The sequence below is a fragment of the Pongo pygmaeus genome, chromosome 9 (assembly GCF_028885625.2).
Source record: "Pongo pygmaeus isolate AG05252 chromosome 9, NHGRI_mPonPyg2-v2.0_pri, whole genome shotgun sequence".
NCBI classification, from domain to species: domain Eukaryota; kingdom Metazoa; phylum Chordata; class Mammalia; order Primates; family Hominidae; genus Pongo; species Pongo pygmaeus.
In genome coordinates, this window is record NC_072382.2 from 15,194,771 (window position 1) to 15,206,257 (window position 11,487).

Consider the following 11,487-nt stretch of genomic DNA (forward strand, 5'->3'; position numbering starts at 1 on the left):
TTAGAGAGAAGCCCACGTGGCTGTCATACCTTCCTGCATTTGTGTCCCCACTGTCCGTGAAGACAGATATCATTCCTAGTGGGCCTAGGTCTGTGCAGAGACTCATACTGACTTAGCTTTTTGCAGCATACCTTCCTTCCTTTGCCTTTGTTCCTGGAATGAAGACTAACTCCATCGCGTCACTAAAACATGATTCTGAAGAAAGAATTTCTACTCTAACCTGTCACCTTCTCCACTTCTGAAGAAAAACAGGGATATATTTTCAAGAAAAAATAAATCAGCATTTAAATATATGAAATAACACTAACTCTTTGATGATTTTTAATTATACCAAGTCTAGCTTTGCCTTCTGCAAAACTGAAAACAAAGTGTCTGTTGTTTGTGTGAAATCTATTGGGTTTTATAAGTATTCTTGATGAATTCATCCCTGCATAACTTACATGTAATGAAAGAGAATGAACATATACACATAGAAAGTCTCACCAGGCTACCAGCCATGAAGTCACAAACAGAATACTTAAGAATAGAGATACTGGTAATTTTATCATTTGCATCTTTGATTTCTAATAAGGACCAGTAATCATGTAAGCGACACCTCAACCAAAATGACAATGATTTTGAGACTCTGAAATCTTTGCATGCGATAAACATTTGGTTTTTTAAGACACTGATATTTGAGGTCATGTTATTGTAGCAGAACCTAATAAATACTGCCTGATGCAGGTAAAGAAACAAATTTATACTGCTTTATACAACTGGCAGTTTGAGACCTGAAATAATTTGAAATCTGAATTAAGTCACTCCTAGGTTTCAGTTGTTCTAATAACGGTCATTGCCCTAAACTACTATTCAAGAACAGTGTGGTGATTATAACTCCCCCAAATAACTTTAAAACACACACACACACACACACACACACACACACACACACACAAGTTTTTGTGGGCAAATGGAGGACAGGTCAGAGATGGGAAAAGAAAGGACTTGCTCAAATATTTAATTATAGAAATAGAGATGATTCAAATGTTTACCTACTTTTATACATTAGAATGAAAGACTAAATACCATTTAGTAGAATTCAGTCAAGAAAAATAGATCCTACAATCCTATTGCACCCCTTGCTTTCATTTTCTCAAATGCCAGTCAAGGTGGTCCTTGACTAATTATCCAGTTAATTATTACTTTGACAGTTCAGACTTATGATGGGAAAAATGTCCTATCCTCAATCTTTCCAATTTTAGTAAATATTATTACTGTCCACACAATTGCCTAGACCAGACATCTGGTTGTCAGGCTTGATTTTCACTAATTTCTTACCTCACTTTAAATCCATTTGGAAATATTTTACAAAATACATAGAAAATGAGCCCACATATTTTTCCGTCTTCACTGCCACAAACTCAGGCTATGACAACATCATTATTTGCCTTAATTTTTTATAAAACTCTTACATGCAATCCTGGCTACTGCTCTCATCCATTGTTCACAGGGTAATAATATAAATCAGATCCTGTCACTCCTCTGCTTACAGTGCCCGCAATGGCTTCTTATCTCACCAAGATAACTGTATGTTGCTGCTGGTAGCCTGATGGGTTCCCCATTATGTTTTTATGGGCATGGGCATTCTGTTTCTTCTTTTGGTAAATGATTGAATAATAAATTCACTAAAGATAATATGTAAAATCCAATATAATTCTCATGATCGGTAGATATTTTCTTTTTAGTTTTTGTGGAGGCAAAGCTTGACTTTGTATAATTAAAAGCTACCAAAGAGTTAGGAGTAATGTATATGTGTAACTTGAATTATTTTTGTCTTAAATATATAATATTCCCTGGTTTACTTAGGAGGAAAAGAGAGAAGCCAAATTGAGCTTTGACTCGACCACATAAAATAAGCACTTTCAAATGTTTTAAACTAATATGTACAGATATAATAGAAATAACTGAATCCATCACAATTAAAGAAGGTAGGAGAATTTGTGAAATGAAGAATGGAATTATATTTATTCTGGCTTTTTTTTTTTTTTTTTTTTTGAGATGGAGTTTTGCTTGTCACCCAGACTGGAGTACAATGGTGGGATCTTGGCTCACTACAACATGCGCCTCCCGGATTTAAGCGATTCTCCTGCCTTTGCCTCCCAAATAGCTGGGATTACAGGTGCCCACCACCATGCCCAGCTAATTTTTGTATTTTTAGTAGAGTCGGGGTTTCACCGTGTTAGCCAGACGGGTCTTAAACTCCTGACCTCAGGGTGAGCCACCCGCCTCGGTTTACCAAAGTGCTGGGATTACAGGCATGAGCCACCGCGCCCAGCCTGGCTTCATTCTTAAATGTTTATGTGAATTTAAGACAAATTACTTCCTCTTTCTGAGCCTAACTGGCATCACCTAAAAAATGAAATGGCAGGATTTTATCCTTTTTAAGGGCTAAATGGTAGTACTCCTTGTATATGTACACCACATTTTGTTTGTTGCTGGATGCTTGGGTTGACTCCATATCTTGGCCATTGCGAAGAGTGCTGCAGTGGACATGGGAGAACAGATGTCTCTTTGACATACTGATTTCATTTCCTTTAGATATATACCCAATAATGGGATTGCTGGAGCATACGATAGTTCTATTTTTAATTTTTTGAGGAACCTCCATAAAGTTTTCCATAGTGGTTGTACTAACTTACGTTCCCACCAACAGTATGTAAGGATTCCTTCTTTTCTACATCTTTGCCAACACTTATCTTTTGATTTTTTATAGTAGCTATCTGACTAAAGTGAAGTACCACATGATCTCACTCATATGTGGAATAAGTAGAATAGTGGTTACCAGAAGATGAGGAGGGGCGGGGAGGGGAGGGGAGGGGAGGAGGAGGGATGCCGAGGGATTGGTCAACAAAGCTAAAGTTAGGAGGAATAAGTTCTGGTGTTTTACTGCATAGTAGGATGATGAAAGTTAGGAATAATGTATTGCATATTTCAAAATGGCTAGAAGAGAAGTTTTTGAATGTTCTCATTAAAAGAAATAATGTTTAAGGTGACAGATATGCTAAGTACTCATTACGTGATTTATATATGTATTGAAACATCACTGATAGATACTATTATGTGTAAATCATAATTTTTTAAAAAAAGAAAAAAATGAAGAGGTTTTAGAGCCACCCTTCTAAAATCCAGCCACATCACTCTATCTTGTACATATGTATTATCTCACACTCAATAATTTACTTTGTTTTCAGCAACCATTCACCTGCCCAATATTCTCTCAAATCGGTTTATATAAAATAATTTTACTTCTATATTCAAGAGAAACACTATTGCTCAACTTTAAGTTTTATTGAGAGTTGTATAACTGCTTGAATAGCAATTGTTTTCTAGAGAACTAAAGTTCAGCAACTTAAGATGATTCCAAGCAGTAGAGTATAGTGGCTAATATACAAAGAGAGAGCATAGAGACAGATCTAAAGGCAGATTGCCCGATTTTAAATCTTGAACCAACACCAACAAGTTATGTGACTCAGGCAAATGATTTAACCTCTGTTTGTTTGCTTATCTGTAAAATTGGGATAATCGTGATATATTTCACTCTTTAAGAAGATTAAATAATTTATTGCAATGTACTTGTACCATATTCTGACCCTTAGGAAGTCCCATTGAAGTATTACCTCTTAGCTGCATATTAACTGGTAAAGACAGATGTTCACTATGACAGGGTCAAATTCTTTATTTGACAAGTAAACAGCTATAGATGGCATTTAATTGAAAATGGAATAGGATCACTTTGATTAAAAATAATAATAAACAGTATCTTGGCAAAATTTGCTTCCAGGAGGATGTAGCATCCAAAACATACATTCAATAAGCTATTGAATAGCCAATGGCACAGTTCAATTCTCACCCTTGATATAAGAAATCTACCAAATCAGAAGTACTTTTTGATATATTACATATTTAGACTCCCTGTTTAAAGAAAGGAAGACAGTATAAAGTAGGTGTTAATAAATAATCATTTAATGAATGCTCTTAGGTGGCAGGATAACTCTTTGCTTAACCAACTCAACCATTCAACTATTTTGAGTGTGGAAGAACCATTCGGAGGAACAAGGGAAACCTAACATCAAATTTCAGTTAAGGTATTGGTTACTTGAGCTCTAGAAAATAAATTGAATTTAATTCTGGAATAATCTAAATAGGTTGTCACATGGCATTATTGTTAGGATTCAACTTTACTGATTAATAAGAAAGTCTACATGAATTAAAGTACCTGCACATAAAAGGATTTCGCCTTTCGTGAGAGTTAATATGTTAAATTTTACACTATGCTCAAAGTTTTGCCTCTTGTACATTTATATGTCTCTCTCTATTCTTTATCCTTCCTGAAAAATATTAGAACATATTTATTGGAGGTTCTTATCAATTAGATCAAGTCATTGTCTTTGAAGACATATTTCTGAACCTTCTACACAGAACAGAAAGAACTTAAATGTATAATATGAATTACCTAATAGTTAACGTTAAATTAATCAGCCATACCCCTACTGAATACAAATATTTAGAAATAACACATTCACTAACCAACTAATCAGGACCTTTACTGAAGTAGGGTTTTTAGAAACCAGAGACTTAAGGAGAGATATACACCAACTATATTTTTGCTATGAAAAAATGAAACTGTTTTCCTGCAAAATACATAATACCAGCTTCAAGTTTCCATTTCTCCTTTAGCTCAGAGCAAGTTTGACTAGAAGATAATAATCCTAGCTCTTCTGCTGTTGTCTGAAAGTCAGCAATAAAAGGACTAGGATCCAATTTTATTTCATTCTCAGTAGAAACTGGTGTAAGCCACACTGATTTCCTAAAGAAAAGGGAAGCAGAAAGCAGATAGTGTTGGCACGCTTGGGATCAAGTCAGTTTTACCACTGTTTAATATCATGATCATTTTCAGAATAGTCATTCAGGAGTATGGCATAGAGCCAGCATACTATGCCTTCTAGATCCTCGTGGACTCTTGGTACAGGATTTGAGCAGATAGGCTTACAGAATAACTAATTCCAGATAGTCTCCCCATGATTTCTGCATCAAACACTGAGTAGAAAGATGAATGGTCTTAGATAATTTGTGATGCTTGCATTAGAAGAGTACCAATGTACGCAGCAAAACAGACTCAGCCAAATGGATCCCAAGAACAGTAAGAAAAAGCCACCAAAATCTTAATCTGGCCCACTGTGGTGGTGGCAAAGTTCTATATGTTAATGTGAGTAAGTGAATATGAGAGAGACTACGACATTAAAATTCATGCACCCAAAACCTAAACAGACAACTTGTTGGCCAAGTCTTCATTTTTTTTGTAAGGAAAGTAGGCTTCAAGCAACATAGTAGTTACTATCAAAATAGGAATATCTATTTATCATGATTACTCTGGCAGCCTACGGAAAGGCAGTAGTTCTGGGGCATTAGATCAGAACTCTGTGTTGCTCCAAGCTTTGAGTAGTTCATAGAATTGAAAACATATGTATGTGTGGGAAAGATAGACGGAGACAAAGAGATGGAGATGGAGAGAGACAGGGAGAGAGAGAGAGAGAGAGAGACCGAGAGAGAGGCAGAGCGAGAGACAGAGAGACAGACCAGAGAGACAGACCAGAGAGACAGAGAGACAGGCCAGAGAGACAGGGACAGACCAGAGAGACAGGGACAGACAGGGACAGAGACAGAGAGAGACAGAGAGAGAGACAGAAAGAGACAGAGACAGAGAGAGAGACAGAGACAAACAGAGAGACAGAGACAGACAGACCAGAGAGACAGAGAGACAGGGACAGACCAGAAAGACAGGGACAGACAGGGACAGAGACAGAGAAAGAGACAGAGAATCAAGGGGTGGTTTCTATTTAGAGTTCAGCTACTTTCCTGAATATCACTAAACCCCTCAGCCTTTATGAAAATAAGTTAAAGGGAAGAGTAAAAGTATTAATAATGTGAATGGACTTAATGCCACTGAACTGTACACTTAAAATGGTATATTAGATTATGTAGATTTTACCAAAATTAAAAAAAAAATTCTGCATCTCCCTGAAAAAAAGTACTATAATCACATTAAAAGACATTGCACATTGGCTGAGCTCTAAATTCTTATTTTGATGTCAACTATTTTCACATATTAAGCAAGGATAAAAATTTTCCTGTGGTTTTGAGATAGTTTCCAAGATTCATCCCTCAGATTTATAAAACTTAACATAAATATTTCAATGGCATGGCAAAAAAAAAAAAAGTGTATCAGGATACCTTTCCACTTAGTCTCAAAGTTCACGTGATGCTCTTGGGATTCAATATCTCAGTTCCACAAAATTGCAAGCAAAGTACATTTAATAATTAGGCTGATAAGCCCTCCCTTCATGTATTCTCCATGAGCTAGTATTAAATGAAGGATTGATTTTCTTATGTTTTTAGCCACTTACTCTTATAAGACGAAATTGAGCAATAAAATGTATCAGAAAAAATATTATAAAAGACAAAACATTGAAAGATAATATCAGTGCTTAATTCTATCACTTACTAAAGGTGACTGAGTATTTAATGACTCTGCTTTGTAGTTGAGTTATTACAAAATAACGTGGTTATACTAGATTGTCTGTTAGGACCATTATAAATCTATATGTTTTTATTCTAAAATAAACATTACATTCAAAATATTAAAATATTTTAAAGTATTCATTAAAACATTTGTGTAAATACTAATTTGGGGTTTGTTTACAATTATGGGTGAATCATGTTATATTCTCTAAAATCTATGTTTCTGCAGAAGCTTCTCATAAACAAAGGTAAAGCTAAAACATTCCAAAGGAATCAGATCTGCTGGACTTACCTAGAGGCGGAACACTCCAAATGGATTTCCTCAGGGTCATGATCTATATTCCTTGGGGTAAAGTACAGCTCGGTTTGAAAAAGGAGAGTTTCCTCAGAAACTACCTAGGAGAGCACAAAGTTTCAGTGGAAGATATTTGGAGTAACAGAGGAGGAATACACACACTTGAATAGGTTGTAAAAAACATTCATGATCTCAAAAATGGTTACTGTCATTCTTAAATATAAATAAAGATATGACAAGTCACTGGGACAGAAGAGGAGTGTTATCCCTAAGAGTGAATTTAAAATGCCTGGGGGCAAAACAATCTTAATTCATTGCAGCAAATTTAAACTTCCACTTACAGCCATCTTTATGATTCATTAATGAAAAGGTTTCCAACAGTTCTTTTGAGAAAGGTGATTTGTAAGTCAAATAACAGAGTGGTTTAAAGCACAGGCTTTGGAGAGTATTCATCCTGGTTTGGCATCTAAACTACCACCACCAAGCGGTGCATCCCTGGAAAAATTGGTAAAGCACCTTCTGAAGCTCCAAGTTCCTAATTTCTAAAATAAAATACTTTATTCAAAAATGATTGTTATTATCATTGGTCACTGGCCCAAAATATTTGTGTAGTGTGAATATAAATTGTTTAAATTTGGGAATCTATGAGAAGATAATATCCCAGGATAACAACGCAATTTAGGATTTGTGCCTAGCTGAATGACAAACAAGAGATTTCATTTCAATGAAAATCCACTATATATTGACACAAATCTTCACGGAACATGGATAGATTTCAACTGACCTAACATTGAACATGATGGAGCTTCCCAAGATTGGTGACCTTCCACATTAGAAGAATCACACAAAATTTAAAGCAGTCTGCTAATATTTAAAAAAAATAATAGTAGCCTAAGGGCAACTTAGAATCATATCCCTAGCCAATTTATAAATCTGTGATCTATGGTCCTGTGCACACAGAATGACCCAATATTCAATGAGAAATAATGATAAATTCCATTGTCCTCTGCCCATAAATTACTACAATGAGAAGCAAAGATTATTTTTTTAAAAGACAATTTTAATACTAGGCATAAAAGTCTGACAAAACATGTAGTATTTTTTTTTACAAACAATCACTGTTCTCACCTTTGTCCTGATGCCACAATCATGAACAAGATATATAAACTCATATACATATGTATGTATCCGATTTGCAGGGCAGCCCATTCCCAGATGTAATTCATCCGCAAATATATACAGATTTCTGCTTTCTGCAAGTGGGATAACTGAGACCATCAACCAGTCCAGAGAGCAATTTATTTTCACTGTGGAAAGAACCATACGAAAAGCATCAGAAGTGTGTCTGTCTTAAGAAAGTGTTCAAAGAAGTCAACTCTGCCCTTTGTGATAAATAAAAGGCATTTATTTCTCTGGCAAGGGTAACCATGGCTTAAAGGTTTTCTTACAAACATTATTAAAATTATTTTCCAAAATACCTAACTAATTATGCCCCCAAGTAACTAGATTTCAGTAATTTCATGGGAGAGGTGGGAGGATCAACATGCAAGAATAAGAAAAAGCATAAATGGGCCGGGCGCGGTGGCTGACGCCTGTAATCCCAGCCCTTTGGGAGGCCGAGGCAGGCGCATTACGAGGTCAGGAGACCGAGACCATCCTGGCTAACACGGTGAAACCCCGTCTGTACTAAAAATACAAAAAATTAGCCGGGTGTGGTGGCGGGCGCCTGTAGTCCCAGCTACTCGGGAGGCTGAGGCAGGAGAACGGCATGAACCCGGGAGGCGGGGCTTGCAGTGAACCGAGATGGCCCCACTGCACTCCAGCCTGGGTGACAGAGCGAGACTCCAAAGAAAAAAAAAGAAACAAAAAATAAGAAAGAAAAAGAAAAACCATAACTGTATAGCCCCTTAATTTTTCCTAAATATTCCGTGGAGGGTGATATATTTAGGACAAAACATAAGGGGCAGAAGTGAATTGCAATGTGTTAGAATAAAAGCGATATCATCCCAGTATACTTTTTGGAAAGAGAAAGAGGAGGAAGGGTGGTTCTAGAACAGTAGAATTCTTATCTAGAGCAGCCAGAACCAGAAACAATCTCAGCCATAAAAGGAAAAAGAGAGAGAAAGCTCTTTATTTGGGATGTTAGCTCCATGCATGTTTTGTTGTAAAACCCATCTTTATCCTCTATATTTAAATCGTCAGTAAGTCAATAATAATCATTATTTGCAATAGATTCATTTGGAGGAACTGAGCCTCTTCAGCATTAAAAAGTACATATTTAAATTATTAATGAGCAAGTGGCCACAGAGGACTCCACCACCACTGGAGCTTGGAAGTCCCACCTTTAGAAAGAAATCATCATCAACAAGGTAAGACAATGCGCATTTCAGAAAAGGAGTAGAGGAGGCAAATGTCCTGCATTAGTGATCATAACCTTTAAATCACGTCTCTCTACGTGTTTGAAATACTGTTCTCACATCACCTAGGAAAGATGATCAGGAAGGTCCTTCCTAAAGGAAAATAAATTCCAGCAGCTAAGATTAAAGATGGATGGAAAGGAGAAGTGGACATGACACACAGAAAGCCCATACTTATGATTTCACTGCATTTTTTTCACACTAACATTAGGAAGTCAAGTTTTTGGGGTTTTTTTTTTTTTTTTTTTTGAGACGGAGTCTCGCTCTGTCGCCCAGGATGGAGTGCAGTGGCGCTATCTCTGCTCACTGCAAGCTCCGCCTCCCAGGTTCATGCCATTCTCCTGCCTCAGCCTCCCGAGTAGCTGGGGTTACAGGCTATAGGCACCCGCCACCACGCCTGGCTGACCTCGTGATCCGCCCACCTTGGGCTCCCAAAGTGCTGGGATTACAGGCGTGAGCCACCGTGTACCCAGCCTGTTTGTTTTTGAGACGGAGTTTTGCTTTTTTTTTTTTTTTTTTGAGACAGAGTCTCGCTCTGTCACCCAGGCTGGAGTATAGTGGTGTGATCTCAGCTCACTGCAAGCTCTGCCTCCCGGGTTCAAGTGATTCTCCTACCTGAGCCTCCCGTGTAGCTGGGATTACAGGCGCCCACCACCACACCAGGCTACTTTTTGTATTTTTAGTAGAGAGAGGTTTCACCATGTTGGCCAAGCTGGTCTTGAACTCCTCCTGACCTCTGGTGATCCACCCGTCTCGGCTTCCCAAAGTGCTGGGATTACAGGTGTCAGCCACCGTGCCCGGCCAGAAACTCGAGTTTTAGTTTGACATTCTATCAAATAGCTGAGAAAAGCCTGAGAAACACACATAGATACTTTCACTGCAGCAGAATCTTCCTTTACTCAGGCTTCCTGAAAGACAGTTAGGGCCTAAACACCCTACCCACCCTAGACAGCCAGAATTCACGGTGGCTCTTTCTCTCCATGTGCTGTTCATTTCAATAATTAACTGTTAACTGTTACATGGTGAGCTGCACTGATCTAGGCATTCTTAAAATTCATCTGAGGTAAAATGGAAAAATATCAGGAGCTATATGTGGTCTTTGCTTCCAAAGGTATTACAGCCCAAATGGATAAGAAATTGACGTATCAGTTTCAAAGAAAAACCCCATTTCAAATTAACAAAAAAAAAGTCTACAAAAAGAAACCATAAAGAACATAAAAAGTAATTTTGAAATGCTACTTTACAGAAGATTACATTTAGTCAGGCCTTGGAGCTGGCAAGCATTTGGATTCCAGGCAAAACAGAAAAGATACATTGGAATCAACTTGTAGACAGCAAGGCGCTGACTTAGCTTTCTCCTATTAACTTTGCAGAACCGTTGATGAGTTTAACATGGGTGAAGTTCAGAGCAGTCTTTTTAAGGGAACAAAACAGCAATAATATCAGCATCAAGCAAAAATATGAGTCTGGAAGCAGGAAGATCAGCTAAGATGCAACTGAATATCTTACAACTTGATACAATCAAACACCAGTAATTGGCAGTGGGTTTGAAACGTTAGACTGAAAGAGAGCCAAGGACTATTCCTGAAGAACCTCTGCAAATGAGTCTCAAGATAGAGAGAAGACCAAAACAGAGAGAGAGAGAAATAAAAGCCTGAGAACTGGGACATTTAGGCAGAAAGAGAAAATGTATCCTCCGTATATTGACACAAGTCTACTTGGCCCGAAAGCGCTTCTTCTTCTAGCCAGTTAGAATAAGATCAGATTTCTTCAGGGAGTAAAACACCTGCATGGAAAGCGATCATTATGATTAACTCCTTCAAGGAAGCATTCTCTAAAACTTGTTATTTACCATGGAGGTTCTCAGCACCAGTCCAAATCAAGACAGCGAGGAGCATCAAGACTTCTAAAGCCATGAAGACCTTCATTTGGGCAGACCTCCAGCACAGGACGACTCAGGAAACAAGGAGTGGCGACTGGTTGAAGTGATTTTTATATGGCATCCCATGCTCAGCTGCGTTGTTTTCCTCCTTATTTGGGTAGTTCACAGGATGCACTTATCACAGTGTCAACTACCTAAAGGCTGAGACTCTCTTGATTATCCAAACACTGAAGCTCAAAGAGACATATCAAGAAAAAAGTGTTATTTGACAACAGTCTGTACAAGGCCTGTTACAAACATCAGGAGGATGGCATGGCACACAATGCTTCCAGTAA

At 37.6% G+C, this 11,487-nt stretch overlaps 1 protein-coding gene across 1 annotated transcript; it reads right to left on the reverse strand.

Moving 5' to 3' along the window:
- Positions 1 to 2,040: 2,040 nt before the first annotated feature.
- OOSP2 (oocyte secreted protein 2) lies at positions 2,041 to 11,277 on the reverse strand. Its single transcript, XM_054440040.2, has 4 exons — positions 11,123 to 11,277; positions 7,982 to 8,160; positions 6,851 to 6,954; positions 2,041 to 4,846 (listed from the first exon to the last, which is right to left on the reverse strand). The coding sequence occupies exons 1-4, from the start codon at positions 11,196 to 11,198 to the stop codon at positions 4,636 to 4,638; spliced, it is 570 nt and encodes a 189-aa protein (XP_054296015.1). The 5' UTR covers positions 11,199 to 11,277; the 3' UTR covers positions 2,041 to 4,635.
- Positions 11,278 to 11,487: the final 210 nt, after the last annotated feature.

Excerpts from the sequence above, each read along its gene's own strand:
- OOSP2 (XM_054440040.2), bottom strand. The coding sequence starts at position 11,198 with ATGAAGGTCTTCATGGCTTTAGAAGTCTTGATGCTCCTCGCTGTCTTG. Across the intron at positions 8,161-11,122 it reads TGGTGCTGAGAACCTCCATG|TGAAAATAAATTGCTCTCTG; the intron begins GTAAATAACAAG and ends TTCTTTCCACAG. Across the intron at positions 6,955-7,981 it reads ATTGTGGCATCAGGACAAAG|GTAGTTTCTGAGGAAACTCT; the intron begins GTGAGAACAGTG and ends GTGCTCTCCTAG.